The 16,444-nt window shown below is 41.0% G+C and overlaps 1 protein-coding gene across 3 annotated transcripts in view; it reads left to right on the forward strand.

Moving 5' to 3' along the window:
• The first annotated feature begins 4,977 nt into the window (after nucleotides 1–4,977).
• CRYL1 (crystallin lambda 1) overlaps nucleotides 4,978–16,444 on the forward strand; it is a 64,329-nt gene continuing 52,862 nt past the window's right edge. The window contains exons 1-3 of one of the 3 annotated variants that reach the window (XM_074860077.1): nucleotides 4,978–5,038; nucleotides 6,577–6,668; nucleotides 10,445–10,552. In XM_074860077.1, the coding sequence (XP_074716178.1) occupies nucleotides 6,604–6,668; nucleotides 10,445–10,552 (173 nt within the window). In that variant the 5' untranslated portion in view covers nucleotides 4,978–5,038; nucleotides 6,577–6,603. Of the gene's footprint in view, nucleotides 5,039–6,576; nucleotides 6,669–7,470; nucleotides 7,653–10,444; nucleotides 10,553–16,444 lie in introns of those variants that run through there. The other 2 variants (XM_074860078.1, XM_074860079.1) reach the window with 2 other exon arrangements.

Consider the following 16,444-nt stretch of genomic DNA (forward strand, 5'->3'; position numbering starts at 1 on the left):
GACAGATTTTTCAAGTCGATTAGTGCTGATCACTGAGGTAGAGCTAAATGCGAACTAAATGACTTTTTGCTTGTTCTAGGATTTTCTGCAAACATTTAAACGGATGCTTAATTTCCTGAGTTAGATTATACATGTTTCCAAGATGGGAGCCTGTGTACCAAGGAATAAAAGGTGTGTCATACGATGGATGTACAAACAAATTTTGTTTTCCTCTATGCTTTCCTCATCTTCTGGAAGAGGAACACAAAACCACTGTGAAGGATGGCAGACTCATCAGACTGCCTACCTTTAGTCCAAGGGATAAGGAAAAAATAAATGGAAACAAAATCTGTTGTCTACCAGACGTTGCTTTGGTGTGTCCAAATAAAAGTTTGCAGTGTGTGGATAATATTTACTGACTTTAAAGGAAAAATTATTAGGATAAATGGGTGTTTCTGAAACATTAAATAGCACTTAAAATTCAGAATGGGGGAAAAAATCTAGACTTCTCCATAATGGAGAATTTAGGATTACAGGATCACAGAATAATTCAGGCTGGAAGGGACCTTAGGACATCTCTCCCATCCTCATACCTAGTGTCTCCTCCCAAGAGTAAAGCCAACTTCTTGTCATTTTATGGTGAAAATCGGTACTTTATGCTATAGATTTGCTATTGTGAGAGAAAAGCAGATCTACTGTGGTAAAGTAAATGGCTCCTTGCATAGCTGTCGAACCTTGCGCTTGAGTCCCATACCCAAGAGCACCTCATCATGATGTGTGCCTTTAGCAGGTTTCTCGTGCTCCAGGCTATTGCTGGCCCATGCCCTCTGGAGCACAGTGGGGCTCCACCAGCAGGCACGGCTCTCAGGCAGAAGCCAGCCCTCCGGACAAAGACCTCATCAGTCACCACTCACAGGGAGCTCGGCCACACCATTTGTAATATTGAGCTGAAAAATCTGCTCTCAAAACTGAAAGGCTCAATAAAAAAAGTTAGTAATGCTTCCCATCTGCCATAGTCTCTAAAAGAAAACAAAATGGAAGGCCCTAATGTCTTAGAAAAAGGTGATTCCTACTACCATTTTTACTACTTTCTCTTAGTTGGTATTTTGAAAACCCTGACAAGTGTCAACTGATTTGTCCACAGCAAATCATTACGCTCTGGGGAAAGTTTCCCATGCCTAAATGGGAAACAGAATAGAACAAGAATCTCTGAACATGTCTACAGTATTTTTGAGAGAGAAAATATTTTACGAGGCCAACTGTAACCCACCCCTTCTGCCTTATGCTAATGGCATAAGAAAGCTGCAAAGTCAATATACAATGCAGAGTCAGAACACCCCTTTTTTGGTCAGGCTTTGTGAGCATTATGCAATGTCAGGGCTTTCTGCTGCTCACACCTTTCAGCCTCAAAGTCCTTTCTGAAGAGATAAGGCACAGAGGATATGAGTGAAAGGTCTTTACTCCAGCTCCCAACAAGAGAAACAAAGATAACATAAAGAAGTATTAAGACACTATCACTTCATGCATTAACCTGTTCACATTCCATGCACAAACCACTTTCACACAGAAACTTCAGACTTGAGACCTTTGGACATGAGAATCTGTATACCTAAAGTTTCTGTAATACAAGTATTTTGCAGAACGACAGACTTCAGCTGGGAAAAATTTTCAGGTGAGTTACTTGCCACAAATTATGAACTTCAGCACCAGAAATAGACATTTCTATCCCCCCTTTTCTGCCTGTGACTCATATATATTTGAGCCTATGGTTTTTAGATTTTTCTGATTATCCTGAGACATACTCATATGTAACTGAGCAGCAGGTACATTCTGTGGCAAGAGCCCTAACTCTGCTACCCAGCTTGTCCATATCAGGGACCTGGGCATACTGGTGCCCAGCATATTCTGATGTTTCAGTCCAACTACCTAGGGCAGTGGAAAGAAGGCACTGTGATAAGGAGGCAGTGCATTTATCTTGTAAATGAAACAGTGTCAAGGCACCACTGAAATTTGACCATGTTCATGTTATCAAACTTCCTTACCCTCCAAAATCGAGTGTATACATTCAAACCAGCTGTTGGAAGTGGTCTCTGGCCTGTATGGTCCCTGACCATATTGGGAATTGTTTGGGAGAATAAGAACAAGCTAACACTATAATGGGCTATCTTAAGCCCACCAACAGTCAACTGCAGTGCCTGGTCCAGCCCCTGGCAATGCTGCACATTGCCCACACTGCCAGAGCGTGCACCAGGGGCCAGGAACTTGGGAACACTCCCTGGCCCACCTCTTTAGGCCTCTCAGTCCAGCTACTACTTCTGATGTCCTCACAACAACATGAGAATCTCAACAGACTTTATTTATGTTTCTAAAAGCTGTATCGATCTACAGTTTGGTTTTGGTGTTTTTTTTTTCCTGGTGCTGTGAAGTATAAACAGACCTTAATGTATGAAGATTTAACACAAACCCCCAAAATCTCAGGCTCCTTTGTAGCAACACGGGACCTTACTCATGGGTTGTGATTATAAGACATCTTCTAAGAAGATCATGGTACAGGAAGAAAATGATATGATGTAATTGTCTTTACTGGTTTTAGCTAAATCCAGAGGGCAACCTGGAATGTGAAGCTGACAAAAAAACCCCAAGTAGTAAATTTAGTATACAGTTCAAGCAATGTTGTATGCTGTGAATTCCTGATAATTTAAAATTGGATTAAGCCAGCGCTGTCTCTAAATGAAGTTGTCCCATTCTTTTCCAACCTTCTGTTCATTCCTGCCCCTGATCAGTCCTCTGACAGGCATTGAGTTAGATGGTTGTGCAGCTGAAGCAAACTGCAGATCTGATCAGGTTTTTCTTCAGTTACCTTTCAAGATATCAAGTACCTGATCCATTAAATTCAGTGATAATTTATGGCAGATTAAGGAGACCATGAAGCTATGCTTTTAAAACAGTACGAATTTCTTTGCCTTTTGATACATGGTGTATCTTTTTGCAGCAGTAACATTGCAATAAGGACTCAAACTGCTCCAGCACCTACTAACTCAGGTTCAGGGGTTACCAGCCACTGTCTGTTATGATCACTGTTAGTGTGTACCTTACCCTTGCTCTGGAGTTTAACTGTTTGTCTGATCAGCCACTAATTGCTGTTTTTAGAAAATTATCTGAATCGAAAAGTAATTCTCCCATTGTAATCTTTAAAAAGTAGCTTTCTGGCATTGATTTCTGGACTGACCAGGTTATCAGAATTTTCTCCTCTCATGTGGAGACCCTTCAGCTAGCTTGATTGCCAAAAACAGTGAAGCTGCATTTAACTCCTCTGGGAACTATTGAATCTTGTCAGCATACCTCTAAAAATTATTTGAGGTAAAGAAAATACAAAATGCATTTAAAATTAAAGCCTTTCTAATACTTAACCTTTCAAAACATTTTTTTTAGTTGAAAATTTAAGAGTTGAATTGTAATTGAACTTAATGGTAACTAATTTTATTTTAAAGACAAAAATTTTTGAAAATTAAAGACTCAGATCATGCTCTTCCTATACTTGAAAACTCAAACTTCAGCTATTTAGTATTTTGCTGACAGGGCTATGTTACAGCCTTAATAATCTGGGCTCATTTATCTCATCAACAGATACACATTGCATATAACTTTCCTCTGTTACTAAGTGTATGAACAGTATGGGTGTTAGAATCTTTATGTATTATCTCATTATTTCTGTGCTGTTAAAAACACACCTCTGTAGCACTTTGTAACATAAAGTTCTTCCAGTTAATGTTTCCTAACATAGAAGCGGTAAGTTAAAGAAGCCTATTGTCTCTTGTAGATTTAAAAATCAACTTTCTATTTGTGATCTCTGAGTTAGTGTGCATAAACATATACAAATTCTGTTAAAAGAATTCAGGTTAGAAAATAAAGTTTCTACTCAATGCAGTGATAAGTACAAACATCAGAATGATTTCAGTGTTAGGTTCTTAATGATAAAATTAGGTAAAAATATTTTATAGAGTTCCATTGAAAGTTTTTAAAAGAGCTATTTCAGAACAGTTCTAAAGGTGGAAAATATTCAGTATAGTTCTGCTCTAAACATCAGTTTACTATATAGCCTGTGTTTAGTAAAGCAAATAAATCAATTTACATACAATTTGAAAACAAACAAAAATAATGGAAGAATTTGTTATAAATAGTGTATATGTTGTAGTTTGTGTTTAAAAGACATTTGCAACAGGAAAAGTATCTTATTAACAGGTGTTTTTACTATTAAAGAATATAATTCCATCTAGTTCTGCTGAATCATGCTTTTGTAATATGTATTTTACTACTATTTAATTCCTGCAGATAGCTTCTTTAAGAATCAGCATTTTTGCAATATTGGTAGTATTTGCATCAGGCCATTTGCACTGTGAAAGACCACCTAAATTAACTGTACAAACTACTAACAATAATTAAAATTATAGTTTTAATTTTAGCATAATTTTAATATTATCACTAGTTATAATTACAGTATGCAAACCATTAGAACTCTACAGAATAGGAATAAAGTTGTTAAATAAAAGCTGTTATTTTAAGACATTATGTTTTCTGAACCATTAGGATCATAGTATCAACATACCATGGTCCATTAGAAAAGAAATGCACTTTCTGGTTGCTCTGGTAAGCAAGTAATACATTAAACCAATATAATACTTAACAAAGGTGAACCATGCCTCTGTTTTCATCCCATGCCAAAAGCTCAGGCTAGGACACTATTTTAGAAGCATGCAATTCCTTTATTTTCTGCAAGGGGGAATTCACATCTCCTTCATATTCTACCTTGCTCATAGTTAATGTTGCTATTTCCCCTTACTTGTTACATGACTCTTTTATACTGTTCTGCTCCTCCCCTACAGTAAACCCACCTCCTCTCCACAGCCAGTAGCAGATTTTAGCTCCTCAGGTGGGGCAGCAGAGGAGCATGCTCAATAGAAAGAGACTGAAAACATGGAGGGATCAACTTTGTGGCTCCCAGCACAAATCAAGGCTGCTCCTACTGCTGTTGGACTTAGAAGAAAGAATATATATGCTGGTGAGTGCATATTTGCTCCACTTGGGCCTCTTCTGCTGCCAGTACAAACCCTACTTTTCATTCCCCAATAGAGCCCAGGACCTTTCACCACATTATTGGTTATAGGGTTTTGATGTTATTGGGCTTAGAGTACTTTCTGCCCTTCCCATGTGAATTGCAGAAGAGGGAGGAGAATCACTGTCCCTTATTTGTGGAGGTTGCAAGTACTGGGCCTAAAAATTCTTATACTATTACACAAAAATGAAAGTTTGCTCTTTTTTTTAAAATTATATTTTCTTCCCCTGATTTATACTTCTGAGAATTTAATTCTTTATATTTTCCTTTCTTCTTGCAAACTTCTTTCACCACTTTTGATCTGTTCAGTTTGGACTCACCAGTGTGTCTGGTCACCAAAAACAGTGGGGAATATGGCTGCTGTCATACCCTAATCAAATAACTAATGCAGAGCTATGTGGCTTTGTCACTAATATATGAATTAGAGTAATATAGTTCAGATTTCATTGCCATAGACCTCTTGTTTTGTTCACCAACAGAACTTAAAGGCCCTGTAATTACTATTATCGCAACTGTGATTACCTCTCAAACCCCTTTAGTAACACCTCCAGTTAAAGTGGGCATTTAATTCTGCTGAATCCATTTTTCTGTAATGGCTTTTGTCTCTCATAGTCTATTACTTAAGACAACTTAAGGTATAAATACAGATCTCAGGAGGTCAAAGAATATTAAAATAACTGGTAAGTACTTTCAAATGGGTGTGATGGTGAACTTTTTCTAAAAACCATGTTTCCAAAGCCCAGGAGGCGTTAGTTTTATGTTCTAGGAACTTAATTTTTTTCTTTGAAGTAAAAGCTTGACTACACAAAATAAGTCCACGTTGATTGCTTCAGTTATGCTTTGGCTAGACAAAGGTATTTGTAACACATGCCAAGTCATGCCATTTTGAATTAGTCTTCAAAGGCACACAATTGGTACTTGCAACAATCATAAAACAATGCTTTCTATGCCAGCCTACACAAGCTGTGAGCTGCAGAACTGGCACGACCAGGTCTCCTCCGTGCTCGTGTCCCACTTCTTTATATCTTCTTGTGGCCCACTTACGCTCTACCTCCATTTCCCAGCTACTGGCAGGTCTCAGGTTATATGGGTGGTATTATGGGCGGGAAGTCAAAGAGATACTAGTTTGGTTTTTCACTTGCTGTCCATTGAGTGGTCTTTGTGAAGCCTTTAGGAACTTACACTGTCTACTTGTTGAATGTGGCTGGAATTAGCAAAGTGTCAGTGAGGGGAATGGATGTATAAGTGATTATGTAGGTCTTTTTTTTTTTTCTTGGAAACTAGGAGAAATTATATACAAACAAAGGTTCACTCAACTTCATCAGTAACTATGAAACATTTATTCTGGGAACAAATGCATACATTTTCAACTTAATTTTTTTCAGAAAGCCAGAAACACAGGAAAACTTGCAAGTATTTCTCAGTTACGTTAAAGTAACCTTTGATAACAAGCATTTAAAATGTTAACTTTTGTTTCTTTTCAGGAATATTCAGCATGATTACTAAGCACTATGCAGATGAGTAGGAACTACACAGAATTAGAAAAAATGAGTAATGCAGCATGCCAGCAGGAACAGTAAGTTGTTGTACAGCAGCTTAAAGAATTCTGTTGACATTGTAATGTCGCATTTTTGCACAATTTTGAAAACCTTTTGCTCATACAAACCAAGGACATTAAAAATAATTTTTAATTCAGAATTCAAGAAGAATGTATTTTTAAGAATAATAAGGCCTTGTTTAATGTGAAAAAGTATGGATTAGTTTCAAATTTGAACTTTACTTTGGAATTCATTTGTGCCCTTGTCAAAAAATAGAGAGCAATGGGGTTTGCTGTATTCTAGGAGTGTCTCTTGACAAAATGTGACGGGTTCTTCGCGTCTCTGAAGGCGGCTGTGAATCCCAAGGCCTGGACCCTCACAGGTGTTTCAGCTTCATTGGGCACTCACCTGGGCGTACCTGAACACCTTCGATTAGTGGCCAGAGGGGTCTGCCCTTTTTAACGGCAGGGTAAAACCCTGGCCTTGTCCCACCCCAAAGCGGGACCTCCGTCCTGACAAAGGCTGACCTCCTGCCCCTCACCCTGCAGGGGACCACCCTCGTCCACTACCTCTTGGTGCAGCCAGAGGGTGAGCACGCAGGGCCGGCCCTTCCACGGGGGCCAAAGCAGCGCTGCCGGGGCGCGAAGCTGGCAGGGAGGACAGCGCGGGTACTGGGGGCGGAGGTGTCCTGGCCGTGCACCCGCGGCCTGTGGAGGCGAGCTGGGACTCGACGGGGAGGCCTCTGTGTGTCCGTACAGGCCCGGGGGCAGGGACCGCCCATGGGCGGGCTCTTTCCCCGTCGGGAAGCGAAGGCCGCCGGGGGCGCGAAGCCAATGGGAGCGCTCGTAGCAGGAGCCAATAAGGGCGGCGGTGACATGGCGGGAGCCGTGGGGCGGGGGCGGGCGCGGGCGCGTATTAAGGCAGCGGTGGCAGTAACGGCGCCGTGTCCGCTCCTCGTCCCGCATCTCCCGGTGCTGGGCCCCCGCAGGCATGGAGCCCTCGCAGGTTGCGATCATCGGCAGGTAAAGCCTCTTCTCTTCCGCGGGTCGGTGCTGTGCCCGGGGGAGGAGGTGCCAGCCCGGCTCGGCTCCCGGGGTCTCTGGGAGCGGATGCCTGGGGACGTGCGAAGGAGCCCGGGCCAGGCCCGGCCCGGCCTGTGGGGCGGTGGGTCGGCGGCCTTGGCGTGGCAGGCGAGGCGCGGCCTCGGCTGTCTCTGCTGTCTCTGCCGTTGCAGGCACCGGGTGTGGCAGCGAGGTGGTAACTCGGGGTCATGGGTGGGTTTTGGCGTGTGCAGTCGGTGGTGGGGAGAGCACGGCTGGGGCAGGGGAGCAGTGCGAGGGAGGTCTGGCCAGCTGCAGGTTTGTGCTGCTGGAATTCAGAATCTTGGGTGGGAATGCACTTGTCTGACTCATTGGAAAGGGTGTCTTTGCTTAAGTCCTTGACAGCTCTGTGCTACTTTAAAAACCAACAGAACAAACAACAGTACAGCATCTCTACTCAAAGTAAGTAATCCTTTAGGTCTGAAAGACTGCTGCCCTTTTTAATTGCAGTGTTTGGTTTGTGTAAGAGGAGTGGAGAAATGCAAGCACAACTTTAAGATCCTGTTTGTCAGCTGTGTCAAGAAAACTCCTCTAAGTTTCTCTCAGGCATTCCTGCAGTAATACTTTCTTGCCATGTGATACAGTGGTATTTCTGACTTGTGTGGGAATGCATTGTTTCATCTTCTTGAGCTAAAACTGAAGTTCTTTATTTGAACAAGAATCTGGTGCGAAGCGAAAACGTGCCAGACAGTAATGGCCCCCTACACACCACTATAACTTGATGCTAGAAGCGTGGCCTGCAACAAACTTTATTAGCAAGACCACTTGAGGTCTCAGGACGCGTGTCTTCGTGCCGTCATGTGATGATGACGAAGCTGGCTCTTACCGGTGGCGCTCAGGGAACTTTTATTCGCCCCGTAGGTGTGCAAAGGGTTGGAGAGGTGGACTCTCACGTTCTGTGGCTGTTGTGGCACAACTGCAGTGAAGGCAGAATAACTGTTTCTGGTAGTGCCCGCAGGAATTGTGTGCGTAGATCTATTGTTAATACTTCGTTACTGAACCCAAAATGACAATGCTTAAAGTGTCAAAAAGCACTGTTGTGGGGTCAGATATGCTAACATCAGGTTGTAATGTTGCTGGCATGTACAATGGAGTAACAGTGCAGGTCTGATACCTACCATCAACTTATTTTGTATGCTCTGTAGTTCAAAAGAACAAACCCCATAATCCTAAAAACCTTTATCAAAATAAAAGAAACTTTTTTGTCAAACACCAATTTAAGGAAATTTAATTTAAATGTGCCATTTGACAGAGATGATGCTAACTTATAAAGATACTGGTAGGTCAGATATGCTTGCTTAAGTGATCCAAATGCTTTTATTTTAGGAATACTTTTTAGCCAGAAGGCTACAGTAGCTTACAAACCTTGACCCATACCTTACCTTTTCTCTAAGTGTGTTTGTTCTGTAGTTTGCCTGAGAACTGCTGCGGTCTGGGCTTACTACAGTGAAGTTGTGTGTGTGTGTGTTTTAAATGGTAACTTTGGAGTGAGAACTTACTGTCCCCTTAAAAGTGAAACTTTGCGTTTAGTGTTGGGGTTTTTTTTCAGTTATTTGCACTGATTCCTGCTGTTTCCTGAAACTTCCTGTTTTGTTCCCCCTTTTTTTTATATTTAAACCAAAGTCTGAGTATGTTCCTGTTTTGTCTTCCTTCTTTTCTCAGGACTGTTTCTTTATCTCTAACTCTTACCCCCCTTTTAATTCTTTATTGGTGCTCTAGTGGCCTTGTGTTTTCCAGTTGCCAGAGGTTGCTTAAATTTAGTGCTACAAATACAGTGGTCTTGGAAATCACAGGAAATGCATGTAATTATCAAAACCCCCACTGTGACAGTCATAGGTCTGCTCTTGACTCTTGTCTCTGTTATGAAGATTTCATTTTTTTTGCTATCTCAGGTTATTTAAGCTTACTACACTGTTCCTCAGTGCTTCCATCTGAAGAGGCTGATGCCTGCTATAAATCTGATTAAGTCAAAACTTGCATTGACTTAAGAGACATGATAAAATTGGCAGTTACTGCAAGTTTCCTTTATGTATATCTCAGTAATGTGACTCAACCAAAAGATGTAGGGAGATTGTTCCTGCATGCCTCCAGCATGGTAGGATGCTTTATCTAAAAATAAGGACAGTGCTGTAAGTGGAAAAGCAGTATCAAACCCATGTGTGGGGTTTTGTGGTTTTTTTGTTTTTTTTTTTCATTTTCACATGCTTATGGTACTTCCTGAATTGTAGAGGACCCATGACTGTGGTAGCTGGATTTCTGATTATCTCTGAAGCACGATCCTGAACTCTTGGACCAATGGGCTGGTGTCTGTCTTTAGACTATGAACTGAACAGATGAGTTTTAAAATTAAAAAAACCCCCAAACTCTTTAATGTAATTCCATGCACTAACTCCAGGTTAAGATTGCAGCTGACAAAACTGTTGATACGTGAGTCCAGTGTCCCAAAGTAGTAGTTCCTACTGTTTTGAATTCTGCTGTACATTTTCTGTTTTGTCTTTCTTCCTCATTATCTTTCTTCCAGCTCTCAAGTGAAGCTACTACACAGCTAGCAAAGGATATATCTCTGTTAGAGATCTGTTTCTTATCACTATATAACCGATCTTTTCATCAAATACTGAAGAGTCCAAGCTCTGTTTTCCTTCTTGCAATACTTGTCAGACCTCCTTCCCAAAAATAAATGCTTCTTTATTAATTGGATGATACTTTCTTTTCAGTGGACTCATTGGTCGCAGCTGGGCCATGGTGTTTGCTGCTGGAGGCTTCAAGGTGAAACTTTATGATATTGCACAACAACAGCTAACAAGTGCACTGGAAAACATTCGGTAGGTCACCTGACTTGAAATGACTGGAATTGTAATGAAACTGTGGGATTTCAGTAATTCTGAATGAACAGCTACATCTTACTATTTAAGGGAACATAGATTTTACGCTTGGAAGAAGGCTTTGACTTAGAAGTACAGATCCTGTTAATATCAGAAGAACGGTGCTCCCAAATATCTTAATGATACTTCTGTAGAACACTTTAATTCTTAAGTAATGATTTAAGAGCTTAACTTTAGATCCAAATTTTTGAAATTATATTTAACCATGATTAGGTTATCTGTGGGCTAAGCTTAAAATACTTGAACATAAGAGTTTTTGCATAGAATGACACCAAAGACTTTTAAAGTATAATTAGGTTAATATGAATTGCTGAGGAGCCCTGCTACAATTATTAGTATCTTATAACTAGAATTTTAAAAATTCTTAAACTAATATTTTTTTGAGTCCTAGAAAGAACAGATTGCTACTTCCACTAACATGCAACTACTGATGTGTTATAGTAGAGGCTGAGAAGCATCTTTAGGAGGAGCAAATTTGAGAGCGTGACCACAAGAACAATTGTGGTGGTTCAGACCAACAATCCTCCAGCCCTTTGCTCTGCCCTGTGGCACTATGGCTAAAGCCACATGCTACAAGTTCAAGTCCTACCTGTCTGCTCACCTCCCCCAACCTTTAGTGCCTAGAAGTTGCTTGTGTATTCAGTAACTCTAACTAGATTTCTTCCAAGTATTTCCTTAACCTTCCTTGAACCTCTGTAGATCCTTTTGCGGCCTCCTTGCCAAAGGACTTTGTGTTCTGCAGATTTACTGCTTGCTGTGTGAAGAGCTATTCCCTTTTGTTTGTTTTGAAGCTGGCTTCTCAGTTGCTTTGTTTGGCCCCTAGTTTTTATGTTAGAAGGGAAAGTGTCTGGTCCTATTCACCCTTTTTTTTGCTTGTCCTGGAAATACAACTCTTACATGCCTGTGAGATTGTGCACAGAACCACTCTATAAATGCGCTACCTTATGTTGTTGTATCAGCATTTAATGCTAAAATTCAGGTTGCTCCATGATCAGCGTCAGCCTTAAATGCATCAGCCTTCCCTTCATGACACCTTGGGGTGAAATATGTCAGCTGGTATGGGGAGTAAGCTGCCCCTGAAAAGGTTTGCGGTGTGTTGCATCCTGATGGCTTTCTGTAACAAGGCTTAAAGCAAGGAGGAGTGACTTCAGGAGCCCCTTGTGGGTCAGTTCAGTTGGAGTTCAGAAGTTAAACAGTATGTGATATCTAATGAGATTTGTTAAAAAAGGCTTGATAACAAAAGAGGAAGAAAATCTATCTCCTACAGTTTTTAAATTTATTTTTTTTTCTTTCCCCAAACCTCTCTTTCCAGGTAGGTGCTAGACCAAGCATCTCTGTTGCTACATCTAGGTGACAGACACTTTTGTTTTTTTGCAGAATTGCTGTCATAGTAGTAGCCATGATGAGATTCTGGATTATTGCGGAGTCAGTTTTGCAATCTATGTTACTAGAGACAGCACTCACCCCTAATTTTTTCTTTTTCTAATAGCAAAATGAGGTCTTTAGCCTTCCAAGGTTTTCGGCTTGGAAGAGTGAAGCATAAAATGTCATATGTAATATGAGTGCTATTTGGGTGTGTCTGTACTGTCCTGTCCCTGCATGTGCTGTCCCATAGAAGTTCAAGAGGGTTTTGCCTTTTACATAAGGTGTTCTTAACTCAACTTATAATTAACTTGTGTATCTTGGCTGTTGTAACATCCTAGTTAAAAAGCCTAGTTTCAGAATAACGTAGGTTTTGTGACAATGCAAGCTATGCAGTTTCTTCAACCAGCATTTTAATCGTATCTTTCAAAATACAGTGAAACTTGAACTTCTTTGCACTGATTTCATAGCACACAACCTGCAGTAAATCCCTTTTGAGTTACTTGTGTAAGACCTGTAGCTTGAGTAGGTAACGAGGGCTCCCAGGAGAGAGCAACTGACAAGGCCAGTTGGTGGCTGTTTCTCTGGACTTGCTGGGGTTTGCTTTCCTTTTTCTTTCCAAATAGCTAGAAGTTTTAGGGAACTCTTTAGGCTTGGGGTTTTTGTTTTAGTATTGCTAAAAGCATTTGTTCCACTTTAGTCTGCAGTCCATAAACTTTTAGTGAATGGAGGTACTCTATGTATTAAGGAGAAACCGGAGTGTTCAGAGGACTGTTTATAGTTTCCCCTTTTCAAACAAAAGTGGGATTTGAGTAGTAAACAACATTCACTTCTAAAAGGAGATTATACTTCTTTGATAGAAGTGATACTTACGTATTTATTAACTATTTTATGTGATGGGCTTTTAGTATATTGACTTGTAACTCATTGTTTGTACAAAGGGCATCTCAGGGCTCATTAACCTGATAAATTCAACTCACATGAAACAGTAGGTGGGCAGCAGGGGTGTGTAGTCCTTCAAGAGGACTGGAATGAGTCTGGGATGGACCTACAATGATCATGACAGCCTGAATGTATCTGTATGGAAAATCTGAGATGTACTCTTTAAATTTATTCAAAACACTTGGTTATGGGTAAAAATATAAGATTAAAGTGTGGAATTTGGATCTACTGAAACAAGTGGGAATATGTATCATGTTGCCACAATATCAGTAGACCAGATACAGAAGGAAAAGGAGAGTGTGTTTACTAAGGCCTAACATGGTGTGATGGATTTCTGCCTGTTGCCAGACACATGGCAGTGGGTGCCCTGACACACAAAACGACCACACATTGAATTGAACTGGGTGTACCAGTGGCGTTATTAACCAGTGTCTGCTCTAATGGAACAACCTTTTGTTCTGATGAAGAAACGAACTAATGAACAGCTTTATGCCCCACTTGACCTACTTGAATACATGGTGTAGCAGCATGCCTTGGAAAATGTAACTTTTCATATCCATTATGCTTTCTTCTGAGTCAGTGTGATTCTGGTTTGAATGCAAGATTGATAAACTTTAAAATAATGAGAATTAGAAACACAAGGAGTACCCTATTCCTGAAAGTAATCCTAAAACACATGAAGCAGAAATGCTTTAGTGCATGTGTCTGTCCCCCACCCCCCCAAACCTGTATGATTCTTGTATTATGTAAACTTTTTTCAAATAGTTACTGTGCTGCCATTCTAAGCATATTTGTGCTGCTGAAAAAGACTGATTAATTACAGTGGAAATGCTGTATTTTTCCCCCTATGTAACTGGTTCTGGTTTTATATAGAACAGTCTTTGCACAAATTATGAAAGACTATTGTAAGGGGAAAAAGTTCAGTTGACTCTGAAGAGGACATTAAAACTTGGATATTTGCACATGCATTCTGTGATTTCTTTCTAGAAGTAGATGCTGACTGAATATGGTATTTACTTAGATGCAAAACTGTATCTCCTCCAAGACACAGGAGCTGGTAATTGCTTTTAATATATGGAAACCAAACAATTGTATGTATAAAGGCTATAGTTAACTTCAGGAGGAAAAATCATAGATCTTGGGAAGTAGTCTGTGCTAAAATATGAAGACAAGATTATTTTTAAAACTACGTGATTAATATTCAGCTGCACTAAGCAGTAAATTTATACTAGAAGCTCTTTTCTGTCTTCTTATCCTTCCTTTCTATTAGCCCAAATAGAAAAATTTTCTGTGACAAATTGAAGTTGACTTTGTGAAGGGTAGTAGTTTCTAGGGATATGGGCACATAAAATTACTACTGCTACTTTTAGTACATAGCTACAAGTGAAATGAAATAATAGTATCAAAACATGGAAATACTTCGTTGGAAGGGAAGCATCTTTGACCCTCTATTAAATAATAGGGGCCCTCTTCCTTAAATTTAAATTTAATTAAATTTAATTAATTGAAAATAAATTATTCGTGAATTCTGTTCTTCCAGAATGGACTTCTACAGAACTCTGCTTTCTGAAAATTGATATGTGTTAAGGTTGTGTGGTACTGAATACAAACTCAAAATTGAGGCTGTTTAGTGAGAATTACTTGTATGTCAGCTTTATCTGACTATAGGTTGCTGTTCTGCATGGTTCAAAGATGTTAGGCCTTTAAGGAGCTGGAGCCAAGCAGTCTTGAGATCAGAATATTGTACTTCCTCTTTGAGTATTAATTTAACCATAAGTTTTATTGAACTTGATATGTAGTAAAGTGCAGTATTGCATCAAGCAACCTTAATTTTTTCTGTGCTGTAGGAGCACAATTGCTGTGAAAAGCAAACAAGATGTTGGGGCTCGAAAAAAAACTAGCATTTCTCTGCCCACCTCTAGCCAAGTGGAGAGAAGTACTTTAAGAGTTCTGTACCATTGTGAATGGGGAACTTGTACTGAAGTGCCTGATGTATGGCAGGTTGCAAGGCCAGGGGAGTAAACCATACCTATGCATATGACTTCGTTATAGCTAAATTTTGAAAGACTCTTCTCCCCGTAACTTAAGCTCATCATCTTTGTTGTTCCAGGAGGAGACTAGACTCTAGAAAAGACATTTGAATGTACGTTACTTCTTGCTGTCTGGTGCCCTCTTATGCTTTGTATAAAAAGGGAAATAGCTTATGGGTTGGTTTTGCAGCATGAGTAGTACGTTGATGTAGGCTTTGTTCTCTTTTCCTAGCTCATGGCGTGTTCCCTGACTGTGTGGTTAGATACTCTTCCAAAGTTGGATTCTTCTTCCAGTCTCTGTTCTGTATTGTATTGAGACTGTATTTGTATCAGGGGCAAAATGCAGCTTGGCTTTGGTCGTCCTTGATCGTAGAATTGTAGAATGGTTTGGGTTGGAAGGGACCTTAAAGATCACATAGTTCCAACCCCCCTGCCATGGGCAGGGACACCTTCCACTAGACCAGGTTGCTCAAAGCCCCGTCCAACCTGGCCTTGAACACTGCCAGGGAGGGGGCAGCCACAGCTTCTCTGGGCAACCTGTTCCAGTGTCTCTCACCACCCTCACAGGAATGAATTTCTTCCTTCTATCTGATCTAAATTTACCCTCTTTCAGTTTAAAACTGTTACCCCTTGTCTTATCACTATACTTCCTGATAGAGCCCCTCCTCATCTTTCCTGTAGGCCTCCTTTAAGTACTGGGAGGCTGCTATAAGGTCTCCCTGGAGCCTTCTCTACTCTAAGCTGAACAACCCCAACTCTCTCAGCCTGCCCTCATAGGGAGGTGCTCAAGCCCCCTGATCATCTTCGTGGCCTCTGGACCCCCTCAAGCAGGTCCATGTCCTTCTTATGCTGGGTATTCCAGAGCTGAACACAGTACTCCAGGTGAGGGTCTCACAAGAGCAGAGTAGAGGGGGAGAATCACCTCCCTTAACCTGCTGGCCACACTTCTCTTGATGCAGCCCAGGACACAGCTGGCTTTCTGGGCTGCAAGCAGACATTGCCAGCTCATATTCAGTTTTCCATCCACTGATACCCCCAAGTCCTTCTCCACAGGGCTGCTCTCAATCCATTCTCTGCCCAGCCTGTACTTGTGTATGGGATTGCCCCGACCCATGTGCCAGAACCTTGCACTTGGCCTTGTTGAACTTCATGAGGTTTGCATGGGCCCACCTCTCAAGCCTGTCGAGGGCCCTCTGGATGGCACATCCCTTCCCTCCATCATGTCAACTGTGCCACACAGCTTGGTGTTGTCAGCAAACTTGCTGAGGGTGCACTCGATCCCACTGTCCATGTCACTGACGAAGATGTTAAACAGCACTGGTCCCAGGAGTGACCCCTGAGGAACGCCACTCGTCAGTGCTCTCCACTTGGACATTGAGCCATTGACTGCAACTCTTTGAGTGTGACCATCCAGCCAATTCCTTATCCACTGAGTGGTCCATCCATCAAATCCATGTCTCTCCAATTTAGAGACAAGGATGTCATGTGGGACAGTGTC

This window comes from Strix uralensis, chromosome 2, assembly GCF_047716275.1.
Source record: "Strix uralensis isolate ZFMK-TIS-50842 chromosome 2, bStrUra1, whole genome shotgun sequence".
In the NCBI taxonomy this organism is placed as follows: domain Eukaryota; kingdom Metazoa; phylum Chordata; class Aves; order Strigiformes; family Strigidae; genus Strix; species Strix uralensis.